Genomic DNA, 21511 nt, shown 5'->3' with positions numbered 1-21511 from the left:
AGGGTCAATCCTAATGCCAAGTAACCCTATAAGAACTCTTCTTGAGCTCTCCCATAATGATCTTACCTTCTAAATATTAGAGGTTAGGACCAATATGTGGAATCTCAAGCTGAGCAAAGAGAAGAGTTTGAATTTCTAATGATGAGGATACCTTTTCTAGTTTTCTAAGACTAGTCAATAGGAAAGTCCTATGGCTAGACCTAGGCTACTAAAGAAGTTTCTAGACCTCAACCAAAAGTGAGGTCAACAGTGCACTGACAGTTTCGTCTATCAAGGGAAAAGAAATTATGTATGAGAAGGATTCTGATGATCTGTTTGTTCCTAGTGCGTCAGTGTTCGAGATTGGGTCTAGCACAAGAAATGTGTCGTTGACTAGGTCACAGAGAAGAAACTGCAGCCGAAAAATTTTGAAAGCAGTAAAAGCCAAGATTAGAAGATTGGCTCTCGCCGAGACAACTCAGCCATAGGAAATCGAGGAGCGTGGAACCTCATCTCTCCTCAAAGGGTGCAGGTTTCACCCGTTGTCTGTTTCTACTAGGGAGTAGAGCATTTATAGGATTGCAACCGTGTTATCACCGCCACCTGATCGCAAGTAGGAAGGGGAGAGGTCCACACCTCTCACCCAAGTCCATTTGGTTTTTTAGAAGCTAATCGGGAAAGAACAGTGTTCTGTCATCAAAATTTAAAAATGATGGGATGTGTCATATCCCCATAGATAAAGAATGAAATCTTAAGGAAAGACAAGCTCGCTCGTCAGTTACAAAAATCACCAAAGACACCACCATCTTGTGTTCCTATCAGGTTCTGCTTGGAAGACTATTTTGATACTGCTGCCACCGTCGTGGATACAACTACCAATAGTCGGAGACCTACAGAGCATAAATCAGCTAAGTCTCGCTTGGGTCCACACGTTCAGTCTATCGTTGCTTGTGAAGAATCTCCAAAAAGTAATGGAAAAAGATCATTTACTATTGTATCGAGTCCACAAATCAGGGAGCACACTTCCTTTCGACACAAGGTTTAATTTGGAAAGGAAGGAATTTCAAGAAAATGCCGATAGAACTTAAAGTAATCAAAGGAAAGGAAGTTTATGTCAAGCTGGGAAAGCTAAGAGCTGAGATCACAGAGTTGGCCAAAGAAAGAGGAATGGATTTCGATGATGAAGACTATAATTTGTTAGACTACATGGATGAGGGGTTTGTCAGAATCAACATCGTTGAGACCCGAGCTACATCATTTGTGCTCAATGCTCCACCTTCCATCGAGGAGAACGTCGTAGATCAATTGCAAAGTGTCATACAATAAAGGGATAAACAGATTTGTCGCCTTGAGAAGAAAGTGGAAGAGATGCTCATGATCACCATTTAAGGAAAATTACAATCGCAGCAAGTGGCACCACCAGAGGTAAACAAGCCAGAAATGGTACATATTATAGATGAAAGGAAAGAAGTTCCTTTAGCCAATGAAGATGAACCGCCAAGAAAAGATTCAACTTCGAAAATGGTGCAGAAAATGATCTTAGGCAAGTACTCGAACAATAGGTAAAGTAGGCTTAAGCCCAATCATAAGGGGATGCATCAGTTTCAAAGGGTAGACCATATCAGGAGGAATTCAATATCGTCTTCTGCTGTAAAAGTTTCATTCCACCAACCTTTAAGACCTTCGATGGAACGAGCAACCCCCAATAACATGTTGCACATTTCTGAGTGAATTGTTGCAACGCAGGGGGTGGGGGTAATGAGAGATTACTTTTGCGTCTATTCGTGAGCAGCCTTTCAGTGATCACATTTCATTGGCATGCAGAGTTGCTCAATGGATCAATCAAGATGTTCACATAATTGGAAAATTTATTTGTGAAATGATTTGACGGTGCTCAACATCATGTTTCCATTGAAGATCTTATAATGGAGCGTCAGAAGCCCATGAGACATCGGTCGATAACATTCTACGATGGAAAAACCTTAGCATGAAGTGTGAGTCATAATTGCGGCAGCGACACACTTTGAGGTCTTACTTAAAAAGTATTACTGTCTGATTGCTTTCATGCTTAAGGGACTTACCATTAAGAAATTAGAAAAGCTGCTAAGTAAATCTAGCAACTTGCAAGAAGAGGTGAATCCTATCGAATCCACAGAGAAGGTTGAAAGCCTAGATCAACAAAGGCATATGAGAAGAAGTTTGGAACGGTGGAAGTGGTAGACAATGGCAAGCAGCCCAAAGAGATTCAGTCTGAGTAATCTTAGTAACCAAAACAAAGCAGTCAACTTTACAGTTAGCCTAGTCAGTCAACATCTCAGCAAAGATAGTACTGGATAGACAGAGGACAAGGTCCGTCGATAGTAGACCAACTAAACAAGGCGTATACCTTCAGGAATGACACAGTAGCAAAGATGTTCTGAAACCTGATCAAAATGCTGGAGTTCAAATTGACTGAGCTGAGGAAGCCAGAAGAAGCTGACAAAAAAGATCAACTTAATAATTGCCCATACCACAGATTACATAGCACATCATAGAGGGTTGCTTCAGCTTCAAGGATTGGCTCGAGAAAAATTACAAAATTAGAAACATAAAAATTCCAAAAGAATATTTAGAAGAACCTGAAAGAGATTCTGTAAATGTGATTTTAGCTGAGTCAATCTCTTCGATTGATCTGTATCTAGTGGACTATGGATGGTGTAGAGTTTGGACTAGACCTTCAAAGAGGATACTGGATCAGATTCAAGCCGCCTCAACGTAGGCCTCAGCTCAGAGTCTACCATCCGTCGAACTGGTGCTCACCATTACGCCAGAGAAGCCACATCAAAAGGAGATGAAGGAGAAGGAGGCCATTAATAAAATTAAGGTTGATAGCACGAAGCGTGGAGCAGGGGATGCACCTATTACATTGGTTTTGTCAAATTTGGGGGAAATGCCCCTCAAATCCCTGACCTTGTACGATTATCTCTATGTCCTTTTGGGATCATATAATTCTAGTAGTTACGATTTAGTTATGATTTGACTGTCTCTAGTGATGACGTAACAGACCACGACAAATTTAACCCAGATTTTGATTCCCAAAATGATCCTCAAATCACACAAGATCTTGATGGATACAATAGCAAATATTAAAAAGACATCGACAACACCGGCTACGACAGCTCAGAAAGCAAGGGACTAGTCCTCGAATGCAAAGGTACATCGATAGCAATCGACTTGGATCTTTTCGATTTGGAATCAACACCAAAGGAATCAGCAGCAGCATTAGTACCCCTGGGTCTAACACAAAGGATCGAAGACATAACCGAGGTGAATCTAAGGAGTGGGAAGATGTTAACCCCAAGAACAGGTTCAATGGAGAAAAGAAAACAAGTGGTTACTCAGGAGGAGCCACCTCCACTAATGGAAAGAACACATACTCAAGCAGAGATTAGAGGATAAAATAAATTAGATTATGACGTGCTAGCTCATCATAGGAAGTTGTCAGCCAAACTAAGCATTTACGATGCTTTGATCTTGTCAAAAAAGATGAGAAAAAGCTTTAATCAATGCTCTATTTGATCCAAAAATTTGCTTAGCTCATTTGGCTAGCACAACCTCTGATGCAGTTTGCTCGTTAAAGGAATAACATGGGGTAAACTTCATAGATGAAGATTTGTTGTTTGGTACTGCCGATCACAACCGCCCTCTCTACAATTCATTCAATATTGAAAGATTCATGCTTTCCAGAGTCTTGGAGAATCCAGGAGCATCGCTCAACATAATAAGCCTGTGGATGTTAACTTATTTGGACATCGATGCTCAGGAGCTTACCACCAATAAGATGATGCTAAAAGGATTTAATCGGAAGGGAGAAAGAGCACTTGGACCAATAATGCTATTAATGAAGTTTGATGATCTAATAGCGACCGCAAAAATTCATATCAACGACGAAGAAACTTTGTTTAACACTTTGCTTTGTCGACCATAGATTCACGAGCATAATGTGGCTTTGTCGTCGATACACCAATGCATCAAATATTGAAAAGAAGGATAAAAGCATTTAAAAAAAGGAATTTGCAACCATTCTCGTTACACGAAATAGGCATCCACAAAGACGCCGCCTATTACGCTCCTCCAAAGAAGACCATCTTTTCCAGGGACGCAACTTCGAACAAGAGTGAAGACTCTAAAGGATCGCAAGAATAGGACCATCGAGATCAGATTCAACGATCTCCCATCATTCCTTTACAACGAGATGGTTAAAGTTTTCTGGTTCACGCATCCGAAATCAAGACTAGGGGCGCGTGTGAGGAAGAACTAACAAGATTTTTGAACGGAAGAGTCCAACTATCAACATTGATGGAAAGAAGCTTCAAAGAGGATAAGTCTGAGAAAGATATAATGATAGTAAGTCAGAAGAAGTCTCAGTTAGAGATCTCCTCACAGGATGAAGAGAAAAGTAAATATGAGTCGATATATGATCGGATCAACCCTATGTGCAAGCCATGACTCTAACTCTGATTCATTCTCATAAAGTCGAGTGTATAGAGGTCAAGGAAGTCTATAGTGCGGGCATGAAACCAATCAAGTTCCACCGTGCTTCACCTTCTTCAAAATCAGAAATCCATGTAAATTTGGAAAAAAAGTATTTTTGATGAATTAATGGAATTATCATTTGATTACTACTCTCCTTATATTCAAAAGTTAACATAACAGGGACATATGTCAAAATAAATGATGAAGGGGAGACTACACCTCTTTGAGAAATTATGGAACACTAAAGCTAGAACCCCCAACTCAAAAGGTGTCAGTTTTGTTTTAGTGGGACCAGCCAATGATTCATAATTTTGCATGATCTTTACTAGAAGCTCAAAAGAATATTGGCTTGACGTTGAAAATGATTCCAAAGACCCTTTATATATGATGTTCCGCCAGAATTCGAAGAAAAAATCAACGTAATGGTCGACAAGTTATAGAAAATTAACCTCAGGACCGATGAGCAGCCTAGACCCACTTTTATAAGTTCTTTACACAGTAATGAGCAGTTTACAGAGTTGGTCAAGCTATTGTCAGAATTCAAAGATTGCTTCTCATAGAGCTACGATGAAATATCAGGTAATTTCCAGAAGTCACAGTTCAGAGACTTGGAGTAGATTAGAGTATGGCTATAGTAAAATAAGCTCCTAGAAGAATGCGCCTCGAAATAGAGCAGTAATCATTGTCGAGGTGAAGAAATTAATAGATGCTAACTTTGTACGAGAGAAGCAATATCCTACATGTCTAGCCAAGATCATGTCAATTAAGAAGAAAAAGGGATTAATTTGAGTGTATTTTAACTTCAGGGACTTGAATAAAACGTGTCCAAATGATGAATTTTTACTACCAATACCGAAGCTAATGGTAGACATCATGTCGTCACACGAGATTTTCTCCTTCATGGATGGATTGTTGGGTACAATCAAATCAAGATGGCCAAAGAAGATGCAATGCTTACAGCTTTCAGGCCACCGATTGGGATCTTCAGTTACATGGTAATGTCGTTTGAGTTGAAGAATGTAGGAGTGTCCTATCAACGAGCCATGACAAGGATTTTCAATGATCTCATCCGCAACCAAGTTGAGTGCTATGTGGATAATTTGGTCACTAAGAGAAAAAAAAGGATAACCATTTGTACGATTTGAGGACTATTTTTGAACGATTAGGGTAATATAATCTTAAGATGAACCCTTTAAAATGCACTTTCAGTGTTACCTATGGGAAAATTCTAGGATTTGTTGTCCGTCATCAAGGAATTGAAATTGATCCGGAGAAGATTAAAGTCATCTTAGAAATGCCACCTCCAAGAGCCTTGAAACAATTACAATCTTTTCAAGGAAAGTTGGCGTATCTAAGATGCTTTATCTTCAATCTATCAGGAAGGTATCAGCCCTTTTTGGCATTACTCAGAAAGGACTCCAAATTCTATTGGGGTGATGCATTTTAACGGGCTTTTGAAGAAATTAAATAATACTTAATGAAACCTCCTATATTAGCAACCCCTATCCTGGGAAGACCTTTAATACTTTATATCTTGACTTTAGATGACTCTCTCAGAGCATTATTAGCTCAGGTCAGTCATGAGGGTAAGGAAAACGCATTCTACCACCTGAGACGATGTCGAATGCCAGCAGAGGTAAATTATCCTACTATTGAGAAACATTATCTAGATTTGATTTTCGTTGCTCAAAAGCTTATACATTACATGCTTTCTCATAAGGTCAGCCTGCTTTCGAGGTATAATCCGTTGCAATATTTAAAGACCCCCTGACGCTTTCCGATAGTTTAGCAAGGTGGTCAATGATTATATTGTAATTTGATATAACCTTCGTGCCTCTTCACGTTATCAAAATATAGATTCTGGCAGACTATCTCGTAGAACACACACTACCAGCTGGGTCCCCTCTCAACGATTTATTAGACGAATAAATAATGCATGTGGAACAGCTCAGTGCTCAAAGTTGGGAAATGTACTTTGATGGAGCTTCGTCAGCTAGAAGGGATAAATAACTAGAGACACTGATGCCCGACAAAGCATAAAACACTTTGGTCTTTGTTACACCAGATCAGGGGATGTTGAGCTTCTCTTACCACCTGACAGAACTGTGCACCAATAACAAAGTAGAGTATGAAGCTTTGATAAACATACTAGAATTAACAATATTAATGAACATAACATTCATCGTCATCTACGGTGACTCGCAACTCATTATTCAACAAGTAGTTGGTTTGTACAAAATTTTGAAACAAAGGTTGCAAGAATATCATCATTATACAATGAAACTATTGGAGCAAATTCCTAACCTGACATTATACAGAATTCCTCAGGGAAATAATGCTCGTTCTGATGCTTTAGTTAAACTTGCTAAGGAATTTACGTGTACGTCGGAAGTCTCTGTTAACATCACCGTGCAAGTACGTCTGGTCTACGATGATGTTTGATTACATGGAGATGGCCAAGATGAATCACCAATGTCAGGTGCAGGGAGTGGTTTTGCACCAACCTTCGAATGTACTACATCCAAGAGTCACGTCATAGCCACTTGAGTGTTGGAGCACGGATATAGTGGGTATCATAGACCCTCCATCTTCGAAAAAGCACTGATTCCTTCTTATAGCTACTCTCCAAGTGGGCAGAGGCAATGCAGTTATGAGAAGTTACAGTGCAGCGTGTTCTTTAGTTCTTTAGGAATTAGAGTGTCTACCATTTCGGTGTTCTACAATGGATTATTTCAGAAAATGGTCCACTTTCAAGAGCACAAAGATTAATAGCTTTGTCAGGCGGTACGGGATAGATTGGAGGTGCTCTACAATCCACTGCCCAAGAGCAAATGGTCTAGCAAAAGCTTTCAAGAAGACACTCATGCCAATCTTAAAAAACACTGGTCAACAACAAAAGAGTATTGCACGAGAGGCTATAAAAAATTTCATGGGCATACAGGACAACGGTCAGGACTCCGATGCATCCTACACTGTACGCATTTGTGTACGTGTTCGAGGCAGTGCTTCCGTTAGAGGTGTAGTTACCTTCTCACAGAGTCTTCATGGAAAAAAAAATTACAACTGAAGAGAATGCCAAGCTTTGACTTCTAGAATTGGAGAGTCTCAAAGGGAAGCACAACATAATTTGGAGCTCTACCAGACAAAGATGATTCAAGCCCATGAAAAACCGGTCCGCCGAAGGAAGTTCAAAGTAGGTATAATTTTGAACCAACATGGGAAGGTTCGTTCATGGTGGAAAAGGTTTACTCTAAAGGGTCGTACCAGTTAGTGGATTATCAAGGAGAAAGACCTATCTTGTTGATCAACGGACGATATTTGAAGACGTACTATGCAATGTGATGTCCCAAAGAACAAACTCTGCAAATGATATTTGTCCTTAAACATAGCCACATAGCCAATGTCTGTGACTGGTCCCATGAAAATTTGTAATAATGAAAATTTTGATGAAATAAATCTGTGTTAAGAGTCTCATACCTTAAAAGTTAAATTTTTGCTAAATGACGAACTTTCTCAAATCAAAAAAGATAAAATGTTTGCATATGATTTAAAATTCACCTGATAATGAATTGTTATTATTCTTGTTTACTTTGAATTTCAGCTCACTGACATTTTTCATAGCTTCTGCAAGAAAATTTGAGGCTGAAGTTGATTTTCTCTTTCAAAGATGGCTTAAATCTCGCACTACACAAGAAGAAGATGACACAGGGTGGTGTCATAAACTTTTATCTGGACTACGACCAGATTGATCTAGATTATCAATGACACTGAAGGTTATCGAGCAAAATGATACGGATGGATTAGAATCATTAATCAGAATCCGCCACAAGGAGGAAGTGTCAGCAAAGAGGAACAATTCTGAAAAGGTTACAAGGGCAGTTCCCGATACTCATGGCCAGGCGGGAAAGGTTACACAAATGCAGTCAATAATCATGACGTAAAAAGGGGGAATTGGTCGGCGCCTCTTCAAAAGGAAGACCGCTAAGACGGATGCAGTGAAGAAATGCCAACCACCACAAACACAGAGCAATCAATCACATGGAAAGAAGTAAAGACAAAGAATTAGTGGGATGTGTTCCATTTGCAGAGGAGGAAGTCCACGTTTAGCCAGTGGAAGAAATACTCGCGTAGCTCCCGACAAGAAATGATTATCCTAAAATTGCAATGGAGCCTCCTTTGCTAGAAAGCATGCCTACAGAGCCATGCATGGGATGTTTGAGCTGTAAAGCTGATATAGTGAGGCCAGTACTACCATATTACATGCCAGCTGGGTCATTTACAAAGTGCCCGGAATGTCATGTTCTCTATTTAGAATGTTACAGATCCTTGGAAGAATACATGGAAGCTTTGGTCGTTCTTAGGAGTATAGAGCACCCATATGTAGAGCCTTATATACCCCAGTATGTTGAGCTGCAACACTTACAGATTATTCCTAGATATGAGTTGGAAAAGATGCAAAGGGTCTGGGAAAAATCAAATAAACACCATTTAAAAAAAAAATTCATCCCCACATTCATTTGAAGAAATCAATTATTAGATGTGCTCTTATGTTAGTTTTACTGTGGTGCTAGTGATGTGTTTTTCAATTATTGTTTGTGATACAACTTCACAAGAAATTCAAAAAAAATCAATAACAATATACTCTTCAACAACATTTAAATAAAAACTCATAACCACTTTAGCAACTTCAAATCCGTTTGAAGTTCAAAAAGCAAATAATTCAGAAACTGCAGCTGAAGAACACTCTAATTACGCCTTAATAACACTACAATAACACCAGAAAAGGCTAAATAAAACCAGTTTAAAAAAAATGCAATGTTATTCCCCACATTATTTCATTTTCCGCAGAGTTATTTGTAAATTCAATGGTGTTATTCGAATATTTCGTGTGTTATTCCAAACGTGCGGTGCTATTGGACATGAGACGTGGTGTTATGCAAATATTCCTTATGCATTATTTCATTTTTTGCAGTGTTTTTTATCAATTTTGTGGCATTATTCGAATATTTCCTGCATTATTTCAAATGTGCGGTGCTAATGGGCATGAGACATGGTGTTATGCGAATATTCCTTATGCGTTATTTTGTTTTTTGCTGCGTTATTTTTCTATTCTGTGAGTTTATTTAGGAGAAAAGTAGTGTTATTCGAATATTTCCAATGTTATTATGTTGTTTCCGCATTGTTATTTGGGAAAACTTTTCTTTATTAATTTTTATTTATTGCTTTATTTAAGTTTTAATTTGAATAAAAACATATTTGATGTTATTTCTAGTTGTATGTGTTTTGTACATAATAAATATTATGCATTTTGAATGTTATTAGAGTGTTATGAACTCAATAACAATCCGGCATATATACAACTTTGGAAATATACTCAAAATCAAAACAATACAGCACATATACAACTTTAAAACACCACAGGAAAGAAAAATGTGTTATGAACTCAATAACACCTAATAACATCATAATAACACCAATGCACAGTTTCATTCTCGTGTTATTTCGTTTTACTTTTTGGGGTTTCTTTGGTGTTATTTCGACGATCACACCATAAAACCACCAGCATAACACAAGCACAAGTACATAACACGGCAGTAACACCAATATGCTTCTTTCATGTTTATTGTCGTGCTATTTTTGGCCTTATTTTTAATAATTTAAGCTTCATTGTGTTCCAAAAAAAAGACATTATTTGTTGCAACAGTAAACAAAACCTCGATGCTTTGAAGAACTCCTATTTTCTTCTGTTTACCTGCGACCTTTAATTTTTCTATATTGTCAAACCCTAAACCTCTGAACTTCAAACGAAATGATTTTTTTTTTCAGCTTGTAACAATGGTTATCCTATTTGGAACAATAGCCATCTTCTCTGTCGTTCACCGAAACCCTAGGTCCGAAATCTAAAAGACGAAACGACGAAAAGGTGTTTTATGGCCTTTTCGCGTTCCTTTTGGCGTAATATGTTTTCGTAACGTGAAAGATTTGGGTTAGGGTCGGGTCAGGACGAGCATGCATTTTTTTTTTTTTTTACCGGGATTCTGTGTGGGTCCCAGAATTCCACGTATCGTCATTTTGTTGGGCTCCGAACTTAGCTCTACGTTCGGAGTCCGAACGTAATCATAACGTGAAAGGCTTGGGTTAGGGTCGGGTCAGGACGAGCGCGCGTTTTTTTTTTACCGGGATTCTGTGTGGGTCCCAAAATTCCACGTGTCGGCATTTTGTTGACTTCGAACGTAGCTCTACGTTCGGAGTCCAAACAGAATATTTTTATCCTAACATTGACAGTCACGTGATAAACACTTGCTGCAAACCAGTTTTGAAACATCATGAAATAGTTAACACCAGTAACACCACCCATACACATATTGAGAAGTTTTCTTCCTCTACATAAATTCAACCTGTATGTTGATGATATAAGCCATTAGTTCGAGAAAGCTTTCACCTTCATATAGATGCAGCTATTGTGGAGTCAGCTTAAGCGATGCACTGCAAATAACATGCAAGAATATTTCGTAAGCATCACGGTCAAGATATAGAACACTTAAAAATAAATGAGTATTTACATACATACCATGCAATTATTTCGTATTTACATTTCCAACACAAACATCGATATTTACATGCATAACACTCGAATCATGAAAAATCAAATAAAAAAAAACACTATCACCTACTTTTTAGGAGTGGAATACACATTTCCATGCATAGGTTTTATCATACCAAAGGGTTATAAATATAAATATGAAAGCTTAGGAGTTAGATATGTAAATAAATCAGAATTGTGTGGTATATATGTCCATTTTCCATAAATAAAAAGAAGCTAACCTATTTATGCAATATCGCTTTCCGGTGGGTGGTGGTCCGTCATCAAAGACATGGCCAAGATGGGCGTCACATACTTCACAAAGGACCTCAGTTCTCGGCATGAAAATAATCGATGCATCCAGTTTTGATTTCACATTGTTCCCAATTGGTTCATAGTAGGAAGGCCATCCTGTTCCACTGTCAAATTTTGTTTTTGATCTGCAAATAAATATTTGTAAGAAAAAAATTGCAAGAGATTAGCAACAACAATAAAAAAAGCTCTTAGTTTTGAAAAAAAAAAATGTGGGAAGCTCATTTAGTTTAGTATGTTATTTATGGTACTGTAATTCAAAGCTCACTCAAACAGCGGTGTGTCACAGCAAACACAATGGTATATTCCGGGAGATTTAGTGTTCCAGTATTCCCTGACACCATAACAGCAAAGCAAGGCCAATTAATTAGAATTATAGAATAAAAGCTACAGCTTTATACAGACGAAATTAAAATAAAAACAGTTTTTTTTTTTAGCTAAATGGAGGGGGGATGGTTAGCAACTTTTTTTTTTATGGTTAGCAACTTTTGGTATATTATTGAGGCGTGCATGTCGTTTAGGCCTTCATCCTTATGGCTTAACCTGTTATTCTGGTGTTCATTGAATCCTTCATAAAGCTCGGAAAATTATTGCATCTAGTGGGAATCAGGCATGTATGAGTAACATTTGTGGTCCATCATATTACCATATCAAGCCATGGACAATAAATTTATGGAAGATTTACATCCACACCACTCAATTCCTATGTGTTTAAATATCTTACACCTAAACATTAATTTTTACATATATTATCACCTTACCTATGCATGAAAATGCATATTTCAATTTTTAAAACTAAAAATAACAGTATTTTTTATGTAATATGAAAGTTTTGGGCAAAATAAATGTAAAAAAAAAGAATGTTTAGATGTTAGTTATATAAATACATACGAATTGGATGTTTTGTAAGTAAATGCTCCTAAATTTATTTGGGAGACATCATGGTGAAATAAGGTGGCATTTAGAATGTATACAACAATTATCAATCTCAGTGATGGAACTAGAGGGTAGCTCGAGGAGACACCACCCCTAAACTTTCACTAAACTCTATAATATTATTTAATACACTAAAACTCGAGACATCATGGTGAAATAAGGTGGCATTTAGAATCTCAGTGATGGAACTAGGGTAGCTCGTGGAGACACCACCCCTAAACTTTTACTAAACTCTATAATATTATTTAATACACTAAAACTTTGCCCTCCATATTTAAATATGTAATAATAATTATATTTTAAATTAATAATAATATTTATAACAATTTTAAAAGTTTTTCAAGAAGATAAAATCTTTAAACTTGAAAACTAGTAACCTCTTAATTTTTTATTTCACCACTTCTCTCCTTAAATTCTAATTCCACAATTAATCAATCCGTTCACCTCATCAAGGAACTCTTAAAAACTGGTTGTGACAATGTCATTCTACCTTGATAAGTATCTTTGTGTGTGTTCTCTGAAGTTTGCAAAAAGGAGAGCTTTTATGTAGGCATGAATTTCTTTGAGGTCCCGTCCTAAGATGGAAGCAATAGCACGTGGTGTGGGATATCTATCATATCTTCATCAATTGTCCCTTCGTAGATAAAGTTTATACACTGATGACATGTGGGTTTACATACAATTTGGACCTTTTATTACGAAACATAGATTATTAAAGAACTTTTACTTCTAGTTTCAAATTTTGTGGCAACAAAGAGAGCTTTTGACATGAACGGGAGCTAAAATAAACGAGCATCTTGCAATAGATATTTGGGAGAACCAAATAAAAGGCAAATTTGATTAATATGAAAGCAAACAAACAAGATACGAGGGGTGATCTACACTTCGAGAGATAGATCGCCTCTCCAAAAAGCATAGATGGTGCTAGGAATGTAAATATTTTTATGTAGGCATGAATTTCTTTGAGGTCCCATTTTAAGATGGAAGCAATAGCACGTGGTGTGGGATATCCATCATATCTTCATTAATTGTCCCTTCGTAGATAAAGTTTATACACTGATGACATGGGAGTTTACATGCAATTTGGACCTTTTATTACGAACCATAGATTATTAAAGAACTTTTACTTCTAGTTTCAAATTTTGTGGCAACAAAGAGAGAATTTGACACGAACGGGAGCTAAAATAAACGAGCATCTTGCAATAGATATTTGGGAGAACCAAATAAAAGGCAAATTTGATTAATAAGAATGCAAACAAACAAGATACAAGGGGTGATCTACACTTCGAGAGATAGATCGCCTCTCCAAAAAGCATAGATGGTGCTAGGAATGTAAATACATAAGAAAAGCTGCAGCAAATCAAAACATAAGAAAAATCCTAGCTAAATAACCCTAATAAATACTCCACAAAATCCATTCAAACTTCCGCCAACAACTCCCCCCTCCCCTAAATCCATTCGTCTTGTACGTGATTAACAGCCCTGTGGGCCCCACCCGAAACATGGAATCATCCTCAGGAGCCCCTAGGGCTTCCGTCCCTCGGTTGGGCTGGTTGCCTTTGCTAGACAGGTTGGTATGTCTAAGTTTTACCCGTCCAGATCGGAATTCCTTGAATAAGCACGTGAGCGGGCGTATCAACACTCTCCTTCAAAACAAGCACCTTGTCCTCAAGGTGGAATGATGAAATTTGCTTTTGAATCACTTCGTAAAGATCCCACGGTGCTTCATACTTTGACAGATCTTTCCACTTAATCAGCATCTCCATTGATCCAAACACTCCTCGGGAGCACACCTTTCACCTCCAACAGTTCTAGAATATCTCCATGTCCTATGTCAGCGCCAGAGATAGTGAAAACGAGGGTGTATGATCTCCGATAGGACGCCTCAACTATGATACATGAAAAATTGGATGCAATGATGATGATGATGGTGGTAACCTCAAATGGTAGGTCACTGCCCCAATGCATGCCATAACTAAATAGAATTTAAAATATCATGAAGAAAGTTTCTTGCTCCTCATCCTGGCCAATGCCTTTTACCGATAAGGTCTCAACTTCAAATAAACTGTACCCGGACTTGACTTGTACGGTAGAATGATGAAATTTGCTTTTGAATCACTTCGTAAGAATCCCACGGTGATTCATACTTTGACAGATCTTTCTACTTAATCAGCATCTCCATTGATCCAGACACTCCTCGGGAGCACACCTTTCACCTCCAACAGTTCTAGAATATCTCCATGTCCTATGTCAGCGCCAGGGATAGTGAAAACGAGGGTGTATGATCTCCGATAGCATGCCTCAACTATGATACATGAAAAATTGGATGCAATAATGATGATGGTGGTAACCTCAAATGGTAGGTCATTGCCCCAATGCATGCCATAACTAAATAGAATTTAAAATATCATGGAGAAAGTTTCTTGCTCCTCATCCTGGCCAATGCCTTTTACCGATAAGGTCTCAACTTCAAATAAACTGTACCCGGACTTGACTTGTACGGTGGAGAACATTTCCTCCATCCCGGATTTGATTTTTCCTATTTCTCCTTCCAATCTCTCTTCCAATAAATTTACTTTCTTCGTTGTCGTCTCTCCAATATCTTGCTTTAATACCAATTTGATACAAGATATGTGAGAAAACCCAAGATAGGGCTAAATTGATAAATATTAAAACAAACAAACAAGATATACGGTAGATCATCTCCACAAACTCTAGCCGTCACTAGGAATACAAAAACAAAAGAAAAACTGCAGCAAATCAAAACATAAAGTAAACCTAACCCTAATAAATACTCCCCAACATCCAGTCAAACTTCCCCCTTACAACCCCCATTAATTTCTCTTCCCTTATACGTGATTAACATCAGTGTGATCCCCACCCAAAATCTGGAAGAATCCTCAGCAGCTCCTAGGGCTCCCACCATTAACATCAGTTTGATTGGTCATGACCAGTCTTCCCTGGACCGGCTCGTCTGTAGCAAAAATAGGCCTATCAACTTCCTTTCATGCTATATAAAATCTCTCAAATTTGAAAAGCTGCAATAGTCACCTGGCATCTGGAAGGGCAGATATATTTGGTACAACTCATCAAGTGTGTATCTTACCGGATGGCCGAATAATTAAAGTTGAGGATCAGGAAAAAAAAATGAAGGTTTGTTTCACTGTAATTTAAAAAAGCTTAGCATGATGACTTTCTCTTTGCTCTTGCCACAAAAAAAATCGAATAGTTTGGGTTCCCCTAATTGATATTTGCACAAAAATGTAGGCAAGGCGGCAGGCTACCTCACTTTTGACTGTTTCTAAAGTTATGTTAACTTCGACGTCAAGTAGTTTGGCTAATCAATTACTCGAGCAGAATGTTCTTATAAATCCAATAGCAAGAGACTAAGTGCTTTGGCCTTAACAATTTAAAGATATTCCTACATCTCTTATCCTCAGCATGGGCGAAGAGTAATATAAAAAGAATGAATAGCTGGTTGATACAGTGATTCATAATCAGCTGGTTTTTATCATTAAAATTGAACTTCCATATTTTTTACTTTATCGAATCAGCTATTCTGTTTTGAAAGAAATCTATTTCTGTTAATGTAGCTAAGTTTTAACAGTAAGATTACTTTACACGTTTTTATCAATAAAATAAATAAACAAATAAAATGGGAAATTTACATAGATACCACCCAATACCATGTAATTACATATCTAAAACCTAAACTTCTTTTTTTTTTCTCATTTATGCCACCCAAGCCTTTCATAGCACATCAAAAATACCATCAATTTAACTTCTGAAAAGTAAAATAGACCTCACGCGTAAGTAAGGTGGCATGTATGTAAAAATTGAAGTTCAGATGTTAGATATGTAAGTACATTGGGATTGAGTGGAATGCATGTCAATCTTCTGAATAAAAAATCAGAGCTTCGAATATTTATTATTCTAATATTTTAGTTCACTGATAAGAAAAATATTCAGAAGAAAAACAAAAAGAGCAAACTGAAATCTGGGATCCAATTGGTTTACCCGGTAAAAGCCCTCTCAGTGCCCTTTTGGCGGGTGATGTAGAATTGTTCTGGTGTGAGGCGTCTTTTCCACTCATCATCACTTACAGGGACATGACTACCTTTGCCTAAATCTTTCAAACCAGAGATAAAATAAGATCAGTTTCTGTGATGCTGCTTTGTTCAGGGAAACTATTAAATGAATGGTATTAAACAAGTACTAGAAATCAGTATAAAAAAACAAAAAAAAAATTTTTTAAGAAAACCAGATCGAAAATAAGCATGAGAGAAATTTATCTTCATTAACAAAAAAAAAATTCCTCCAAGCATTATCCAATTGTCAAATTTTTGGGATATGTATTTGGTACAATGGAGGATACACCCAAACATTACAGAGATATATGCATACAGAGAATGATTACTTATTTCCAATACGAATTTTACGTGAGCCATGGATCACATTTTGCAATTTGCTACAAAAGAATATTTCAATAGGCATTCAAGTTTGTCTCAACCGTGAACTTGATATTTAATTTAATCATAGATGCCAAAGTACACTTCAAATTAAATTTTAGAAACCGTCTAAGAAGCCGAAACACATTATTCAATGAAATATGAGAAACCCTCAAAGCATTAGTTCATGTGGGGAAAAAAATACCTCTCATTATAAGCAAGCTAGTATAGAACGAGAAAATCAGAGAAAAGGCGGTGAAACTAAGGATGGAAATTCAACTATGCACCAACATAATTCATGAGGAAAGCATTCCAGTTGCAAAAAAAATTGAGTTGCAAAAAAAAAAGAAATTTGAACCATAATTCATTTTTCTTGGCTAGCAAGGGTCTGTTTTAAAATTCACTCCAGCTTAATGCTAAGCTTTTAAGGAAATATTAACTTGAGGAAGATTTGCATCTATACCACATTTCTTATGTATTTATATACTAAAACCTAAACCTCAATTTTTACATACATGCCACCTTAACTATGATTGGAAAGGTGTATTTCAATATTTGAAAATTATAATTATTGCTTTTTTTAATGTGATATGAGAGATTTTGCTGGTTTAGATGTAAAAAAGTGAATTTTAGGTGTTATATATGTAAATACACAGGAATGGGGTGGAATGTATGTAAATGCCCCATAATATTATTGGCTAGCAGGAAATTAGTAGCCCAGTAAATATAGAACAATTTTTTTCATAACAAAACTAAAATAAGAGAAAATATTGAAGCAATATTAAAAAGTAGATACCCAACCAAATTTCATCAATAACGAAACCAAGTCAACTCGGAGGAAGAAACTATGGTGCAAACATATGCCAATACAATTGATTTTCTTTAAGCATAAAAAATTTGGATGGTGCCCAAATATAGTAAAACTGACAAATCTCTCATCAATAAGAATAAAAAATATCCTAATTCTATTGCCAAAAATACCAAAAAAAAAATCATACCAAGTACATGAGCATTCTCTCACCTCAAGACCTAAGGGCTTGGACTTCCTCCTTATACTGTATTACAACCCTGAAAACTTAAATCCAAATGAAGATACTTGAAGAATGCCACACTCACATTGGACCACAATCAAATCTCCGCTCTCCTTGCCTTCCTGGAATTTTTTATTCTGCTATAATAAACCATCTGCAATCAGCAGTATTTCCGTTTAGACGTCCTATTTACATTCCTCTATCATGCTATAAGCCTGAAGTGTTAAGTAAAAGTTTTTTTAGTGTAACTCGCTATCAAGAGCGGAACCACGTTATCTCCAAGGTTGGCAATTTTTTGTCATGAAATTTGAGATTTCTTTATATAAGTAATAAAATTTAATATTTTTTTCTAATAAGTTCAGATAATTTAGTAGTTTTTTCCCTAGGATATGCTATTTGCCCAATTCTTAAAAAACAATAAATATTTGGTGATTTTGCTCGTACAAAAAAAAAAAAAAAAAAGTTAGTTCCGCCCCTAACAGCTACCAGAAGTTTTAGTTCTTGGACGATTGATCTTTATTTAGTACTGATATCTTCTTGATAGATAAATACAAAATTTCCTTATGCTCCTTCTCCATTATTCTAGAGTTTGTTGTGGGTGGCTTAATTTGCTAAGATGTATTAGAGCTAACATTCATGTGCAATGGCGAATGACAGTGAACAACAGGCAATTAATGGAGATTTGAGTTAGAAGCCTTAGGGGCGGCTCAGTCAACCTTTGACAAACAAATAAACGATATCACCATAGTGTTCCTCCTATTCACGAAGGTGATGCAATGAATTTCAAATCCTTAAGATGAGAAGAATTGCAAATCATGCAACCAAACCACGTTAGTCTAGATGGTGGAAAGGCAAGTGACGGATTCCTAGTTGGTTTTGGATGAAAAAGTCACTTTCTTTCAATCAGGATGAAATCAGGCAGCTAAATTAGAAGTTTTCTATAAATAGGAGCTTCCTTATTTAAAGGATTTCTAATATATTTATCCTGATTTATTTCCCTTTTAGCTAAATATTTAGATTAGGATTTCGTATTATATTAAGTTATCTTAAAAAGATTATACAAAATATTTTGTAACTAAAATAGATTGTAAGATTATTATTTAATGGAATGAAAGCAAAAGGAAAAGGATGGAGCCTATTCAAAAGTCAACCTATTTTTCTCAAAACTTTGACACGTTATCAGAGCTAAATGTTTGCCCTAACCGCCGATAATTGTTGGAGAACCGTCAATACTCCTTTCCCGCCGACCTTCTTGTCGGAAGGAAAGGGAGGAACTATTTCTTCGCCCTGATTCTCGCTTGTTTGCTCGTCGTCTCATTATTTCTTCACCAACGTCGTCTTCGTTCTACTTCATCTTCCTCTTCGACTCGCTCGACCAGTCTCAATAGAGCCTCTCCTTCGTTCGAAATCCACCCTCAGTGGCTCCCGCCTCTACCTCGCTTCTTCATCGCACTCAAGGATTGAAGGCTTGGGCACTCATGACTTGGGCAATCTCGGCTTCGGCACTCACGCTCAGTCAACCTTTGAAAAACGAATAAACGATATCACCACAGTGTTCCTCCTATTCACGAAGGAGATGCAATGAATTTCAAATCTTTAAGATGAGAAGAATTGCAAATTATGCAACCATAGACGTTAATCTATATGGTGGAAAGGCAAGTGACGGATTCCAAGTTGGTTTTGGATAAAAATCACTTTCTTTCAATCAGGATGAAATCAGGCAGCTAAACTAGAAGTTTTCTATAAATAGGAGTTTCTTTGTTTAAAGAATTTCTAATATATTTATTCTAATTTATTTCTCTTTTAGCTGAATATTTAAATTAGGATTTCGTATTATATTAAGTTATCTAAAATAGATTATACAAAATTTTTTGTACCTAAAATAGATTGTAAGATTATTATTTAATGGAATGAAAGCAAAAGGAAAAGGATGGAGACTATTCAGAATTCAACCTATTTTTCTCAAAACTTTGACATGATATCAGAGCTAAATTTTTGCCCTAACAGCCGATAATTGTTGGAAAACCGTCAATACTCCCTTCCCGCCGACCTTCTTGCCGGAAGGGAAGGGAGGAACTATTTCTTAGCCCTGATTCTCGTTTGTTTGCTCGTCGTCTCATTATTTCTTCACCTATGTCGTCTTCGTTCTACTTCATCTTCCTCTTCGACTCGACCAGTCTCAATAGAGCCTCTCCTTCGTTCGAAATCCACCCTCAGTGGCTCCCGCCTCTACCTCGCTTCTTCATCGCACTCAAGGATTGAAGGCTTGGGCACTTATGACTTGGGCACTCACGGCTTCGGCACTCACGGCTTCGGTATCTCAGCTTCAACACTTTTGGCGTGAAGATCAGGGAACAAATAGTCCTCGTCATCGCAGGAAGAATCAATAACATTTTTATCGTATAATAGGATGCAGATCCTACCTGTGGGCTATGATTGGTAGCATTTGGATTAGGACTCGGATCAACTTGTAGGCTATGATCGATAGCAATTGGATCGTGTAATTGGATCCTACTTGTGGGCTATGATCAGTAGCATTTGAATCAGGATACGGATCCTACTTGTAGGCTATAATCGATAGCATTTGGATCATGTTACTGGATCCTATTTGTGGGCTATAATCGGTAGCATTTGGATCGTGTAACTGGAAGTGGATCCTCTTGTGGATATGATTCGAATTTCTAGACGACAATGATAAAGAATTTTTTGCTTTTCTTTAGTCAAATCATGTTATGGTTCAAGAGTTGTCTCTGAGGCTTCAGCATTCTCGATTTCGGCACTTTCAGCTTCAACACTCAAGGCTTGAGTATTGTTGGTCTCGGCAGTGTTATCAATTTCTTGTTAGCAAATTGATGCTTCCTGCTCAGTCATTATCAATTTGAGGGGGATTTCAATCAGGAAAGGACAAAAATCAGGCAACTAAATTAGAAGTTTTCTATTACTAGGTGCTTCCATATTTAAATTATTTCCAATATTTTTATTCTGAATTAAACTAGGTGCTTCCTTATTTAAATTATTTCCAATATTTTTATTCTGAATTATTTCTCTTTTAGCTGAATATTCAGATTATGATTATGTATTATTAGGTTACCTAAAATAAGATTATACAAAATATTTTATACCTAAATTAAATTGTAAGATTATTATTTAATGGAATAAAAGCAAAAGGAAAATGGTGGAGCCTATTCAGAATTCAACATATTTTTCGCAAAAGATAGATACTTTCAACCAACCGATTTCAAAAAGATGCTGCACCTACATCATAAGCACTGTTCATAAGGAACGTACTCTATCATCAAATATACAAAAGAGTATCAAAAATTGAGCTTGAGGAATAATCTGAATCAAATAAATGATAATTGGTGGCTCAATACATGGGAGGTCTAAATTAGGGCCCTCAAGAAAATTTGAAAATGAATTCTATTTGGTCATTATCTCAAGCTATCAACTTTGCTTACATTGTCGAAATTTAGCTTACAATCCAAATATCGTAATATATTCATACAATTGTCCAAGAACATTGTATTAGTTGGTTCCACTCCAAACGAATCAACTTTGCCTACATTCCAAACTCCAAAGAATATCTCCTATCAATCCCAGACAACAATTAATTTAAAATTCCTAGAAAACAAAAAAATCAACAATTAAACTCCACCTGGGCATGATAATCCTTACATGAAATCCATGACACTAAAGTGCATTTAATG

At 36.8% G+C, this 21511-nt stretch overlaps 1 protein-coding gene across 1 annotated transcript; it reads right to left on the bottom strand.

Annotated features, from left to right (window-relative positions):
• Nucleotides 1-10784: 10784 nt before the first annotated feature.
• LOC110033961 (peptide methionine sulfoxide reductase B1, chloroplastic) lies at nucleotides 10785-20176 on the bottom strand. Its single transcript, XM_020738143.1, has 5 exons — nucleotides 20098-20176; nucleotides 16343-16454; nucleotides 11658-11723; nucleotides 11320-11517; nucleotides 10785-10980 (listed from the first exon to the last, which is right to left on the bottom strand). Exons 1-5 carry the CDS (start codon nucleotides 20174-20176, stop codon nucleotides 10953-10955), a joined length of 483 nt encoding a protein of 160 aa, XP_020593802.1. The 3' UTR covers nucleotides 10785-10952.
• Nucleotides 20177-21511: the final 1335 nt, after the last annotated feature.

This window comes from Phalaenopsis equestris, unplaced genomic scaffold, assembly GCF_001263595.1.
Source record: "Phalaenopsis equestris unplaced genomic scaffold, ASM126359v1 Scaffold001313, whole genome shotgun sequence".
Taxonomy (NCBI): domain Eukaryota; kingdom Viridiplantae; phylum Streptophyta; class Magnoliopsida; order Asparagales; family Orchidaceae; genus Phalaenopsis; species Phalaenopsis equestris.
Note: the sequence above shows the minus strand (reverse complement) of the source record. Positions and strands in the feature narration are given on the sequence as shown.